The sequence below is a fragment of the Fundulus heteroclitus genome, chromosome 10 (genome assembly GCF_011125445.2).
Source record: "Fundulus heteroclitus isolate FHET01 chromosome 10, MU-UCD_Fhet_4.1, whole genome shotgun sequence".
Classification (NCBI taxonomy): domain Eukaryota; kingdom Metazoa; phylum Chordata; class Actinopteri; order Cyprinodontiformes; family Fundulidae; genus Fundulus; species Fundulus heteroclitus.
This window is the reverse complement of record NC_046370.1, coordinates 21,851,618-21,866,458: the sequence shown is the minus strand read 5'-3', so window position 1 is coordinate 21,866,458 and position 14,841 is coordinate 21,851,618. Positions and strand designations below refer to the sequence as shown.

The following is a 14,841-nucleotide window of genomic DNA, read 5'->3' as shown; positions in this document are numbered from 1 at the left end:
GCAAACCCTCGAGGTGTGACTGCAGCTCCGCACCAGGGCAACGCTCAGTGTAAACGCTTGTGTGCAGGTGGAGAAGGTGGAGAAGGTGGAGAAGGCCCTGGAGCCCGAGCCGTCCTCGACAGCCAACACCTTGGCCCTGAGCTTGTCTCTTGCCCAGGCCAAAGAGCGAGCTCATCAGAAGCGAGCCGCTAAGAAAGCCCCGCAAATGGACTGGAGCAAGAGGAACGAACTGTTCAGCAACTTATAAACGTTGTCGCCGTCATCGCCTCCCTGGGGCTCTGTGCTGCCCTCCAGTGGAGAACTCAGAGACAATCAGCCTCTCATTCCGAGTGCGTCTGCCGCTGCGAGGATCCCGCAGTCTGACGGACGCCACTCATCTTAAACCCACGTTTAACAGTATTACGTCATGATTTGATTGTTTTAATTTAGAGATTCGTCCACTTTTCTTTCTTTCATGTTTTAATGACGGCTGGACTGCCAGCATTTCACACGGAAATGAATGTTTCTAGCTTATGAAGAGTAGAGGTAGTCGCGTTCAGTTTCTCATGATGAGGAGCGCGGGCTTAATAGCGGGACGTCGGGAAGACTGATTGGCAGATTCTGCATCACAAATCTGGAGAAGTGAGTGAATCGGTATACATTTCCTCCAGTCAGTAACCACTGGGACCTTTACGTTTTATGTTCTGATGTCTGATTCCATTGTATGAGATTATTGTTTTTGTCGTCTTTGATAAACATGTATATATACAAGAATGAGCGGATGAGGAGGACGTTTTAGCCGTTCCAGCGCTTTCTGTTGATTCTGCTGCAAATCGGTTCATTTTTAAAGCTGCGCCTGTCGGTCCGGGCGTCGACCACAGGAGGTTTTTAGAAGGAAAAAACAAAAACAGTATGTTCTGATGTTTCTGTGCTCTAGAATGTAATGATGAAAAAATATAGCATTTGGATCAAACAAAGCTGAGTGAGTTGTGATGTTTTGTCGCTACGCTTTTCACATCTGATGCATTCGGGAACAGTAAATACAAAGTACTGATTTAATCCTCCTGCTGAGATCTTCTAGGTTTAAGAATTGCTGAGAATAAATAAATAATCAAAATAATTCACTTTTTTATTACTTTTTAGAGATATACTGTTTCTTGGTGGATCCACCAGCAATACAACAAGGTGCTACTTTAGGTCTCTCAGTTTTTTCCTCATCTTAAACAAAATTCAGAAGGGGAAAAAAAAGCAAACAGTGTAACATCTTGTCTGATTGTCAACCTCAGTATTTAAAACATGAAATCACCGCAGGAGGAAACTCAACAAAATTATTGTATTTACTACTAAGCTAGACCCCTTCAAATTCAGGGATTTTAATTGACAGACTCAACCCGCGCCGGTGTAAACTAAAAAGGTTTGCAGTCAGACAAAAGTGCCTTTAGCTGCCCACATATTACAGTAACGATCAGATGTTTTGCCAGTGCCACAGATGTGTTGTTGCAAACTTGGCCGTTTGTCAGTTTTTGGAAAACGCGTGCATCCATCTTACCGTGAACCGAATCACTAGCATACCTAAGCTGAAATAACAGTTTAGGTTTCTGGAACATCAGGATCTTTAAAGTGAAACGTTCCATAGTGGTGAAGAACACATCTGAGACTGACCAGGAAAAAAAACAAAAAACATGTAGTGCCTTCAAGTCTGTTCAAAAATCAGCACAACCCTCCAGTGAGCTGCATATAAAATGTTACTGTTCTATTATACTTTGGTGAATGCTCCAGATTGGGGCATCTTGAAAATCATGTCTGCTCACAGTGAAACTTCCTGGACCGATCGAGGTGTGAAGCTACTTCTTCTCCCAACAACTGGGCAGACTCACCATTCTGCCCAATAACACTGCCGTGAATAAAGTCCAGAAACAACTTCTTCCATAAATCCAGGGACAATTTGGTAATGACCGCTGCAGGATGGAGTAAATGTGTCACACGGACAAAGATTAAAACACTAAAAATTTTAATTTGCAGCCAGGAGGTTTCCTTGATCTCAACCTCACAAAAAAAGACCTGCTAGCAGGTGGAGAAACGGAAGACAACAGACTTCTAGAAGCAATTAAACAATGGGTCACCATCAATCGGGACTCAAGCTGATATCCAGCATGTCAAAGAGAATTACAGCATTTAGAAACAAAGGATAACACTATGGATGCTGGCCTCTGGTATAATAGTGATGTATTTGCCTAATAAAACCATTAAACCTTTAACATGTTGTAATTGTTCTTTAGTAACATGTAAGAAAAATCTAACAATATCAATGCCACAGAACATGTTATATATTTGCCAGTTCCTTTAGCCACGACTGCCGATCACAAGCAGACTAAAGAATTATGGTTAAAAAAGTATGAAAACGGGCGGTGGTGCAGTGGTTAGCACGCACGACCCATATACTGAGTCCTTAGTCCTCAATGTAGCAGACCCAGGTTCTACTCTGACCTGTGGTCCTTTGCCACATGTCTCTCCCCCTCTCTTGTACTCCCTTCACTGTCAGCCCACTATATGAAAAACAAGCCACTAGTGCTGTAAAAACCTCAAAAAAGTAAGACAACAAATGCTCTTTATCCAGCATATCTGATCTGCAAATAGTAAAGAAGGTGTTTTCAGGTAGTCAGTCCTGAAGAGTGTTATCAGGAAGCTTTAAGATTTGCCAGATGAGATGGAAGGCTACCGTCTAATTTTTGGATCTACTGAAGGAGAACTTTCTGCTTGTTTAGCTGTTCATTAGAGGAGGAGGCTGATTTTCATGGTAGGAACCAAAGGTTCCTGCTTCACAGGGAATATTTAAGGTGGTGTAAACTTAGTTACATCCCATTCCAGTTAACCTAACGCACCTGATGCACTTCTCCTGGGGAGTGATTTTAATATCCTTGGTTAAAACCATTCTTTATGGCATTAAACACACGAGTCGACGCTTTGAGGAAACTATTTTCATTTGAAAACCTTTTAAAAATCATTTCAGAATACATCAAATTTAATGTATTAAGACAGAAAATAACAAAAAATGTTACAATTCCATTTGTACTTTTATATACCTTACTACATAGGGGGAAAAAAATTTTTTTTCTCTATTTCAATAACTTAGACACAATCCAGACATCCACAGGTACACAGACTGCCAAAGTATGGCGTCTCTTGTTAGACGCAGAACATTCCCAGGGTCAGGGTTCCCAACGTTCCCAAGGAACCTACTGGCCTCAGCTAAAATGGAAGAGGTAAAACATGGGTAAAATAAGCTTGTTAACAGTGAGTACTCCTCTAAGCACCCTGGGGTGAGCTGTGAAAAATCCCAGCTGTCAGTTCAGAGCAGCCGCGTGATTGGTTCACCGACAGTCCAAAGATTGGATGGAACGACTTTGGTAAAACATGTTAAAACTCGCTTCTTTCTGTACATCGAACTTGTTACTGACATAAAGCTGCGAAATATACATATAACCATATCCACTAATTCAGTCATCGCTGTTAAAAAAACTTAGAAAGTATAAATATAGCTCTAAGTTAATATATTCAGTATAAAGAGATTTGACTAGATGCATACAGAGTGCCACCATCCTGTTCTTCTCTGTATTTACATGCATGGTGGACCCTCTTTCCCTCATGTCATCACACAACAAACCGGCTGCAGGCTGATATTTCAGCTACTGTTTGTTGTCCGTCCAGGAACATTCCCAGGTGTGAGTCCTGAGGCCAAGTGCTTGAGTTTAAAAAGAAAAGAAAAAAAACTGCACGATATTGTGCTGGAAAATCCTCAGACGTGCCCTTACTGATCCTTCCAGAGGGTCAAAAGAGGAACTGAGCTCTGCAGTCTGTACAGCCAAGGTGCATCAAAGGTGCAGAGTGTCAGCCGTCTATCTGTTGCTGGATTTGGGGGGGGGGGGGAGCAGATAGGCTGAGGCGTTACTCCAACATGGCGTCTAACTGGTCGGCCAGGTCGTCAAACATGTTGCCGATGTCGTCCAGAATATTCCCCGCTGCCTTCACTGAACTGCTGCTGCTGCTAGGAAATAGACAGCAGACTATTAGCGAGGTTTCCCTAAAAAAGGTTACATTTTGAACATTATTTGAGTCCAACATGAACTCAACTCGGTCTTTTAACAACTTGCTAATTGAATTTATGTACAATATGTACAACAAAATAAACTATTTCAAACAAGCAGATGCTAAAACAAGAAAAGATTGTTCCTTTGTATGTAGTAGATACATTAGATTAAAAATACAGGTATGATGCAAATTTGAGACATTAGGCATATTTGGGCTTAAGAGTAATTGAATCTTTAATTTCAGGTATGAAAATCATTGATGCTGCCTTTGATGAAACACGACTTTCAAACTGAATAACAACATATGTATAACCTATTGTAGCTCATTATCAGAGTATTTCAAGCACAACGTAAAGGTCCATTTATGCTCAACTTTAAATACAGAGACACAATCGGAGGCAGTCTTCTGTCTGTCTGCTCTCTGCATTTCAGGAGTATTTTAGTCCATCAGGGAGTTTGAGGAGTCCCGAATGCAACAAATGCACCAATGCCACCTGTAACTGTGAGGACAATGTGTTGCACTTAAAGGGTATCTCACCCTCAAATCAACTTATTTTGCCAATAAACTGTTAACATGGTCCTGTCTACATATCCTGGTCATTATTTTTGAAAAATCTGTGCATATTTATTGAAATCCTGCTTTTGTGTCTAAAATTGTCAGTGTGGTGCCCTCCTAGGGTTAAATCCATATGGTGGACCTTGGTTCAGATCCAGACCCAAATACCCAGATCGGTTATTGGCTTCAGATCAGATTTTAATGAGATACTTTTTATCTCTTTATGTCTTTTCACATTAACTGTGATCAGGTTAAGAAACTGCAACTTCCCAATGGGGAAGCTCTTACCCATCCACAATGCTGCCTTGTGCGAGTTCGTTTTCCACCACTTTGAGAGCAGCTTCCAGTGATGTACTGGTGTGCTCCAGTCTCTTCTGAGCCAGAACCTGCAGACCGGATACACCAGACAGAGCTTCCCCTGCTTTCCTGGGCTGACCTGGTGAAGCCGAGTTAGGGGAGCAGGACGTCAGGGAGGGCGGAGCATTAAAACAGACACTTTGGACCATCGGGAGATTTGTTCCTAAGGAAATGAAATGTTATCTGTTACAACGTCTATAACTAGTGAGCTGCAAAAACGTGATCGAAAAGACACAGATTCAGTTCTAACTGCTGACGGTTACCTCCTGTTGAAACGGAAGTCGTGTTGGGCTGAGAGAGCCTTAATCCGGGCAGAGCAGCAGCTTTCTGCTGACTCTCCTCCTTGGCCCCAACTGTCTGTAGAGGCCTAACAGGTTTAGGACTCTGCATACATGTCTGGGGGGTAAAGCCGCCGCTCAGCTTTGGTGAGACAGTGTGTATCTGCACACTGGTCAGTTTTGGAATGGCTGTTTGTGGACCGACTCGTGCTGCCGGATCAGTTCTTTGAGGGCTCATTAGACTGTTGTTAGGGGTTTGTTTTAGATGACTGGAAGGTTTTGCGGACACCGGCGGTCTTGAGCCTTTCCCCACAGAACCAACTCTGTGTAAAACATCCCCCGGTGTCTGAACGTCCCCCTTTTTTATAGCTCTGACGTCAGCATGTGTGTGTGGGGCGGTACAAAGCATTTGGTTGTCTTCTTGGTTGGGGGTGGTAGCTTCCTCTGGTGTGGAAGCACCCTTGTCTTTGGGCTTGTGTCGTCTTTTCACAGTGTCAGACTCTTTCAGGTTAAACTCCGGAGGCTGCAAGCTGTTCTGGCTCTGGACTGGACCATCTGACGAAGACTTCGGGTCTGTGTCCGCCTGGGTAACAACTACTATCCTGGGTCGTTGCTTAATCGTTAGGTTGCCCTCTTCAGCGAAAGGTAGATGGTTCCCGGAAATGGTCTTTGGCGAGGCTGAAGCACTCCTGCATAGTTTTTCACTTTTCCTTGCTCTCAGTCTCTCTTCAGTTGTACCTTCTGTACTTCCTCCTCTGTGTCTGTCAACATCTCCTTCCGTCCTCTCACTCCCCACCCTCCGTAACCCTCCCAAGCCCAGGGCAGGGACAGGTTTGGAATGCTGTAGAATTATGTATGATGGCAATCCGTACGAGTTGGGCGAGGAAGCTGGGCTGGGAACAGGCGAAACATGGACATAGGTTGGTGGTATATCTATCCTCCTCGATGGGCTGCTGCAACTGCTGCTGCCCTCTAACTTGGCAGCGATGCTCCTCACGCTGCCTGCACTGTCCGTCTCCACCCCGGCCTTCGTCTCTGGCTCTGCCGCTGTGCTGCTTTCCTGCTGTCTTGTAGGGCTGCCGCTCACGGAGCTCATTCTCTTGGGGGGCGGAGGAGGTGGACCTTTGTGTCGAGAGCGCACAGCGAAGGAGTGGCTGCGGTTGACTTGACGCGGTGGTCCTGACGCACGTGCCGACCTTCGAGACAGGGTGGCATAGGACGGCATGGTTACCGAAGACGCAGAGGTACAGGGAAAAGGGAGATCATCGTCTTCGTCGGGCTCTCCGTCGGACAGAGCATAGCGAGTCAAAAATTGAGTGTGCTTATTTTTGGACCCCCTCTGGGTGTCCTCGCCTTGGACCTGTGCTGGTGGAGGTCTAAGCACAGGGATGGCTCCGGGCAGAGGTTTAGAAAGTACTCGTGGAGAGCCATTGACACCTCCTGCCTGAGCCGGCAGGTGATTGGATAACTTCTTTGTGGGGGAGGTTTGTTGTGGTTGAGATGATGGAGAAGAGGGAGGCTGGTGCTGTGGGTGGTACTGAGGTTGATAGAGCCGGTTGGGGGACTGAAGGTGTTTGGATTTGGGTGGAACTGCTGGGTAGGCAAAGCCGGGCATCTTGCTTGGGGTCAGCGGGGCTGTTGCGGTGGAGAGAGGCTTTTTCTCTGGGGTACCAGACCAGCTCTGATGCTCCCACATCTCAACAGACATCTGCTTCCTTCTGCCTGCTGGACTGCTTTGCACATGTTTGGCCTCCTCCACTCCCCCGTTGCCCAGGTTCTCCTCAGGCCTACTAGACGTTCTGACAGAACCCGAATGCGAATTTCCTGAATTTGAATTCCCAGACTTCCCCGAGCCCCGTGAACGCCTGCCGATGCTTTCTTGACTGACAGACATGGCAGCTATAACAGCAGCGGAGGGCACTCCCCTCATGCAGAAAGCCTCCGAAGCCGATCCACCCGCCTTGCCCATCATCGCGCTCTGCAGCTCCGCGCTCAGCTCGCAGTCCTGGAAGGAAAGGAGAGCCCTGGGGGTGCGCGGGGAAGGGCAGCAGTTTTCAGACGGGGCGTCAGAGTGCACGTAGGAGTGCGTTGGGGTGTGCTCGATAGCCACTAACTCCAGAGCAGCCGGTGGTTTCCTCCTGAGAGTTCCCTCCTCCGTCCTGTCAGGCTGATTACGAGAGCGCTGCAGGTCACATAGTCGCTTCACTGCCAACATCAGCTTTTTCTGATGGCCTGAGAACCAGAGAGCGACATTCTTTAGTCATGATTATTCATATTAAGCAGAGCACAGATAAAGAATATAGATTTTTTCATCTATATCACTTTTGATTTAGCATAATTCGGGATTTGGTTTTAAGAATCTGTTTCTAGACTTTCAATGGTGCTTATACTTAGCTAATGAGAAAAATGTATAGTTTGTTTGAGCATTCGGATCCATTTTCTCACCCAGTTTAGTGATGCCTATTTCTTGCAGGTCCTCCCAGGTGATGTCCTTGACGATCGCAATGGAGTCATAGCCATTGTCAGATAATCTCTTTTGGTACTGAGGCAGCCCAATCACGCTAAGCCACTCCCCCAAGTCTGACTGAATCAACAAACAAAATAAGTCAGGGTATGTACCAGAAAGAGAGGAAAAGACTTTCAAATTATCACAGGAAGTCCTCTAGAGAATGAAATAGCACCTTTTAGAGAGCCGTAAATGAATGTTTAATTTTATTTTTTTTAATAATCACTCACAGGAATGTAATCTGGCAGCCACTCAGGAATGCTCAGCTTCCCAATCTCCAATGAGATCTTCTTTCTATGGCCTGGTTTGGTCACACCGATAGCTGTGAGATCCTGAAAGCAGGGATGGAAAAATTGTGAAAAAAGTGCTTTGATGTTAAAGTAAAAAGGGAACATAATAGACATAGTCCGGTAAAGTAAAACACACACAAAAATAGCCTTAAGACATAAACATTTCCTGTAAGGTGAGTACCAGGGGGAAAAGAATTGATCAGGAACAATAGGAGTCACCGATGGTTGTTTAGAGGAAAAACTAATCTTATACTTTGTAGGTTTTGTATTTTTCACATTTTTGGTACCGTAAAAGTCATGGAGACAGCAATTAGTGGCCACATTTATAACCTTTCTTCAGTTTATATCATCACTGGTCTTTAATTCTGTACAGACAACATAGTTACCTCCGTGCATTATCTGTCTCCATGCTGCCTGTAAATGATGATGGAGCGAAGTACCCCAAGTATACTTAATAAAACTAAGCACAGACTACACTGTACTGCACTTGCCAGTGTCTAGAAATATAAATTACTGTAGTGTTTACTTTGCAACTAACTCAACTGTCAATTTCTGCTACTATCAGAACACTAATCTCTTGCACTAGGGGGCACCTCAGAGAACTCAGACCACAGATTAGAGGTTGCCAAGGGCTGGAGTTTGGCCCAACAAGCTTGAATCAAAAGACAAAATGACCTCCTTATATATTAGTGACATTGTATTTACTATTTAAATGGTGTTAAAATGGCAGAAAAACATTGGCTGTATTATCATAGGGCATCCAAATTGTAAGTACATATACATTTCCTTTTAAAGGAACTATCTCATGCTTTTCAATTCTTCCTTTTCACATTGAAATCATTCAGTTGTGGTCTATATAAAGAGGAACAGCAACGCATTGGTCTGTTTCCTCATTAATTTCCCTCCACGTTCCCCTTTTTACCCCTGTTCTGAGGTGCGCCAGAAAGCAACTTGTTACGGCGTGGTCTCTTTAAATCTAAAGGAGGCACCTCACACCTGCCCCCCTTCCAGGTCACAGAACCTTCCACTCCATCTCGTTCAGCAATCTTTTATTATGCTGTCATGAACAACCGATGACTTATTCACTTGAAGCTTCCTCATTGCATCTACTTGGACTGAAAAATCTCTCTGAGAAAAATAAAATGGTAGAGTCACGAGACCTGTAAGCTGGAGGTCCATGACCTTGTTTAGCAGCTCTACAGCAAATACTGTGACGTAATTGTTCAAAAACTGTAATGGAAAACAGAAAAAAACTGAACAGCTTTAAAATTATGACCCAAAAAGAGCATAACGATATCTACACAGCTCCTGGACAGACTACATTAAAATTTTCTGCATTCCTACAGACTCCAAGTACACAACGAAACATATTTAAGGGCTAAAAAAGTGGATTATGCCCCCTTTATGTCGCAGCATGTCTCCGGAGAATCGACACTGTTTTGGTTTAATAGCAGTGACTAGAAAACAGTTGAGCGTAGCTTATGAATACTAGAATGTTACCACACCTCAGGGGTCATCCTGCTGATGGTGGGTACATCATATCCCGCCCTGATGAAGTTGGAAGTGTACTGCTCCAACTGGAACTCACGCAACCATTGGTAAATGGCTTCAGAGTCCTAAGGACACACAAAGGGCAATGTATCTGGTACTTTTTTAACTCATACACACAATCAAAGGGAGTTAAATGATTTAGAAAGCACAGAACAAACCATGCTGACCAAGCTTTTGGCTAATAGGGCTGGATGGAAAATATGTGACTATTGCTGAGGGATTACTGCGAAGAATAGATCACAGTCTGACCTTTTGAAAGTTCATGTTAAGAAATAAGGGGTGGATTAAAGGGATCTGCACGTGTCTGTCCACTCCAACGTTACTAGTTAACTCACCTTGCCCTCCAGAAGCTGGTCTGGTCTGATGAAGCCTTTCTGGGGAGTGCTGTTGGCCTGTTGACGAGAACCACCTACAAAACACACACCATTAATCCTAGGTGAGGTCTAACTGCCTGGTTCAAGTAAAGAGACTAAATAAGGTAGTTAGAGGAAAGCTTTACAGAGTGATAGAGTTATATTAAAGACTCAACAGTGATCAGCGTTGTGTATGCATCTCAGTTGGAGTTGCTAAATGCAACAAGCAGTAATTTTTCATTGATCTAAGTCAGGCTGCTGAGTCAGGCGGTGTTGTTAGGTCCCTCCAGGCGTGTAAAGGCATCTTATCTGATCTCAGGAAACACCTGACCTCACCTACACACATTAGAGCAAACCTCTGAGGAATGCAACCCTTTTCTCGTATTTTGGTTGTGCCCTGAGGTCAGCCTTTCAGGTTTAATCATTGCACATTTTTTCCCCAGTTTTTGTTTTAGCCAGTGTACCTGCCAGGACCCACTCACCTTATTACAGTTTGGAATAACTACACAGAAACAATCCCAAAACACAGACACTAAGGCAAAGGATTATGGGAAAGATACTGGAGTATTCTTTTTCATAGTTTTTGGAACCATCTGTTTATTTATTTTTCCAGAGGTCTTTATGGCATTTTATTTGTGGCACCAACCTGAGTGTGCAGTACCATACTTTAATACCTATTCTAAAGGCTATATGTGCATTTCAGGACTTTGTCCTGGTCCAAACTACTTATGAGATCCTGTTTTATCCTTGAGGGACCTCAAACCCACACAGCTTCGGCTCATGTATAAAGTGAAAAATAAAATTCAGTGAGGCATCTTTCATTTATTACAGCCTTCATCTTTGGAACAACCTTACAGGAGCTTTGAGAGCAACAGACAACATTCAAGTTTGAAGGCAAATGAAAGACTTATATTCAAGGCTCCTTTTAGTTGAACGTTTTTCATTATTTATCCAGCGTTATTTGATGTCATTTTTGATGACATTTTTTATTAAAATCCATTACACTGGATTATACTGGCCAATAAAACTGGTGTTTTTTATTCAACTGTAAGTGAAAAGTGTAACTGTAACATTTGCGTTCATTTTTTAACAGGTTTTTTATTAAAAGAGGCCATTTCTGTTCAACAGATAGAATATATTGACAATTTTATGAAAAGAAATATTTCAGGATCAACAGATTTTGCCAGGACTGGATAGGAAAATAACTAACTAAATTACCCTCTGTGCTTGAAAAAAAATGTTTAACAGCTAAACTGGCATTTAGTGGGTTAAAAAGTGAGAACGTTTATGAATTTATGAACTTTGTAAAGTGCCTTGAGATGACATGTTTCATGATTTGGCGCTATATAAATAAAATTGAATTGAATTGAATTGAATTGAATTGAATAGTTATGTATAGTAACTATAGGACTATAGGATGTATTTGACTATGAAAACAAACTTGGTTGGGCTTTAAAACGGCTTGTTTTTGTGTCTAGGCAACAAGTGCAGCATAAAACGAAGGGATCTTGGGAGGATAACGAATAAATAGTGTTAATTAAAATCTTTATTGACCATAGCCAGTTAATTTTTGTAGTACTTGAAACTTAATAAGCTTTACCAAGGGCAAATTAGATGGGGAAAATAGGTATTTAACTAATCAGAGTAAAAATGAGCTAATGAGTATAAAATAATGAGTTAAATGATGAGTCACCCTTTGCTATAGTGATTCCCGCTTTTTTTGGACCACAGACAGGCAGCCACACGTAAACCCAGTCAAGAGTTTAAAGGTGCATAGCCACGTTATTCGACTTTTTTGTTTTATTTTTATGTCAGTAGCTCTCTCTGGTTGCATACAAAGTTTTTATGAAAGATTTTCACATCCTGCTGGTGTATTAGTAATTATTTTTACTCTGCTATAGACGCCCGGGCCCCTGGTCTCCCAGGGGAGGACACAGCACCTAGAGGAGAGGAATTTGGCCTCAGGCTAGAGGCGGAATTTCATCCTCTGCCTTTGCAAACTCCAACGGAAACAGAGATTTTATTTACCGCCGTATGAGACAGAAACACATAAGTGCTCCGTGTTTGCTATATTCCACATTGTACTACATTGTGTACATTTTCATTTTTGATTGTCCCAAAGAACCATCTGACCTCAGTTATTTATTTCAGCAACCGTGCACAGTCAGTGTTAAAAGAAATAACATAAACTCAGAGTGCCACAGATCCCATTAAAACCAAGTATGACTTCTTACCCTTACGGAGGACAGGGAACTGCGGGGCCCCTGACGTCTGGCTCTTCATCCTTTCCCTCTCTTTATCCCTCCAGCCGCGCGGCCATTTCTTTAAGTTAACTCAACTGCTTGATTCCCACCCCAGCGCCTACCCTCTTTCTCCTTCGTGTGACTGATATGTTTTTGCTCCTTCTGCTTTAGCTCCTGTCTTTTATCACCAATCCCTCCCTCCCACTCTTCGTCTCTCTTCCGCCTCACTTCGCCCTCCTCACTTCTCAGCCCTTGGTTGACAGAAATCCTCCCCATCTTCAAAGTGTAACACGCGAACGTTTGCGATTTTAGTTTCCACCTGATGGCGCAGCGCGTTCTTCGGGGTCTTACCGTTTCAGAGACATGTACGGGGGTTTCTGGGCTAAGAGGAGAAGGTAGCTTTATTGGTTTCAGAAGTGAGCCGCGTCAGTCTTTATTCCCTCTGTTTCATTTCCTTTCAGACGGACAGTAATAACAGCTGATCGCGTGGAGCTAAAGAAATGCTGCTCCTGTGTACTGCGGTCACATTCCTGAGGTAGAAGAAAACCCCACAGATCATGGAGCTGCAGTTATCACAGTAGGTGCAGTTCTGATAGCATTAACTCTCAAAGCAGCCTTGGATCGTGATGAAAATAATATTTTCAGTTAAGTTTACCCAGCTTTGGTTCTTGAATTAGGATGATAAAGATGAGGACTGTTTTTATAGGAGATTTCAAAATGGGTTATTTTCAGTTCGCCAACTGATAAACAGTAAGTTACAGTGTGAAAAGAAACAGAAAGTCATATTTCAAACGTCCATGAAGACAAATTACTTCAACAAAAGTAATATGCAAACCATCACAGCCTTTGAGGTGTGAAGAGAAGGCATTGAATGCAATTTTTGAAAAGTTAAATATCTTCATGTGAGAATTGAGGGATGCTTCTATGAAATTTTTCTATGAATTTTTTCTATATAATTTGAGGAAAACGAGTTTAAAAATCAGAGTTTGGAAGCCAAATATCAGCAACTCACACATTCCCGTATGAAGTTTATCCCACTCTAAATATTTTCGCAGTAGCCTCTCTTGTTCTAGGAAGAGTTAGTTTAAGTTTTAAATTCCACGCACATAGATATTTTTTGTCTGTTTGTTGGATTTTGGTGGAGATAAACATAATCTCTTCTATTTATTTATTTTTTTATTTGTTTTTTTAATTTTTCAGTTTGGACAGAGAAGCAATAAAACCAACTGCTGAGGAGGCAGCCAGTTGGGATGTAAGGAGACAGATGTGTGCTTGGAGATGGAGGCTGGGCAGCAGCGGCGTTAGCCGGACACAGCTGTCGTCAAGGAAACCACCCCACCACTGCTTTTTCATGCTAATGTTTATACAATCATGTATTATTAACAGCTAAAAGTACCCATGAAGCAAGTACGCTGGTAAGAAACTGCTTTTTTGTTCCTTTGATGGGCTCTACAGCAACATCTCTGAATCATCAGACAGCTGCTCACACTAAGCCTGCTTCTGCTGGAGGTTTCTTCCTCTTAAAAGGCTGCCATTCCTTTGCTTGTTCAGGCTGAGGGATTAATGCAAAGTCAGTAATCTTAGAGCTCATTTTAACCAGTTTCTACCAAATTCCATCAGAAGTTGAACTGCACTTTATTATAAAATAGGGCATTGATTTTCCCTCTATATATGTGATCAGAATGTATTGAGTATATTTGATTAAACGTATGTGGATATAGATTTATTGTCAAATCTGACCCATCAGTCAGAACAGTATGACAATTAGTTACCATGGCGACCTAATGCAGGCTAATGGATCACCTAACATCTGAAGGAAGTCCGCTTCATCAACACTGACTGCAAAAGAGAGACTCAAGTTTTCTGTTGTATAATTTTTGATATATATACGACATGACAAAAAATCACCTCTTACATGTTACATCAAGGACATGAAGATATAAAATCTGTTCCATGCAGTCACCGAACACCTTAACTACACAGTACACAACAGCAGCGCTTATCTTACACTGCTTATTAGGCCTATATTCTATCGGTAACACTACGACGGAGCTTGTTTCTTCATTGTTTTTATAAAAAAGCTGCAGCAAAGAAATAACTTCCATAACGGATGCAGAACTTAGCCGCATACTAAGGGCCCTAAACTGTTGATCTACAGTGATCAGCACAAATCCCGGAGCAGAGCAAAAGGGAATTTAATGACCCAGATAAAGGTCACCCTCTTCCAGGAAAAATCCTCGCCCAAAAAAGAAAACCAAACATTTTTCGCAAGATCACATTGCAAGACACTATTCTGCAACGGTCTACCAAAAAGTTCGAACTGTTGCAAACTATTCCACAATGTAATAAAACCATTGAGTAAAGTCAAAAAAGTTCAAGTTAGTAAAAGAAGTGTCAGACAAGGAAAATACATAATTTTACGCAGATTCAAGTTCTAAAATACATAACTAGAATTGGGGTGAGGACAGCAGCTAAAGAGTACCTGTGTAGACTCACCGTTGCTTTGCTCAGATGCTGTACTGTGGAGCTGCTCTCCAGTTTCACCTGCAGAGGGAGCCATCTGCACAGACAAAGATGTCACTGCACAATTTGGCCTTAGGTTTTCTTACCTTAAGGGCTCTAAGGTTATACACTTAAGAG

At 42.7% G+C, this 14,841-nt stretch overlaps 2 protein-coding genes across 9 annotated transcripts in view; one reads left to right on the top strand and one right to left on the bottom strand.

Annotated features, from left to right (window-relative positions):
* The window catches only part of LOC105920318 (Na(+)/H(+) exchange regulatory cofactor NHE-RF1), a 28,061-nt gene extending 27,105 nt beyond the window's left edge, over nucleotides 1-956 (top strand). Inside the window, exon 6 of one of the 2 annotated variants that reach the window (XM_036142344.1) lies at nucleotides 77-956. In XM_036142344.1, coding sequence (XP_035998237.1) covers nucleotides 77-247 — 171 coding nt within the window. In that variant the 3' untranslated portion in view covers nucleotides 248-956. Of the gene's footprint in view, nucleotides 1-67 lie in introns of both variants that reach the window. The other variant, XM_012855887.3, reaches the window with a different exon arrangement.
* A 2,027-nt stretch (nucleotides 957-2,983) lies between these two features.
* LOC105920296 (caskin-2) overlaps nucleotides 2,984-14,841 on the bottom strand; it is a 65,195-nt gene continuing 53,337 nt past the window's right edge. For 4 of the 7 annotated variants that reach the window (XM_036142336.1, XM_036142335.1, XM_036142339.1 and 1 more), the window contains 8 exons: nucleotides 14,698-14,761; nucleotides 9,941-10,014; nucleotides 9,560-9,670; nucleotides 7,995-8,096; nucleotides 7,704-7,842; nucleotides 5,244-7,490; nucleotides 4,912-5,143; nucleotides 2,984-4,024 (listed from right to left, as the gene is read on the bottom strand). In XM_036142336.1, coding sequence (XP_035998229.1) covers nucleotides 3,925-4,024; nucleotides 4,912-5,143; nucleotides 5,244-7,490; nucleotides 7,704-7,842; nucleotides 7,995-8,096; nucleotides 9,560-9,670; nucleotides 9,941-10,014; nucleotides 14,698-14,761 — 3,069 coding nt within the window. In that variant the 3' untranslated portion in view covers nucleotides 2,984-3,924. The remainder of the gene's footprint in view (nucleotides 4,025-4,911; nucleotides 5,144-5,243; nucleotides 7,491-7,703; nucleotides 7,843-7,994; nucleotides 8,097-9,559; nucleotides 9,671-9,940; nucleotides 10,015-14,697; nucleotides 14,762-14,841) is intronic. The other 3 variants (XM_036142337.1, XM_036142338.1, XM_036142340.1) reach the window with 3 other exon arrangements.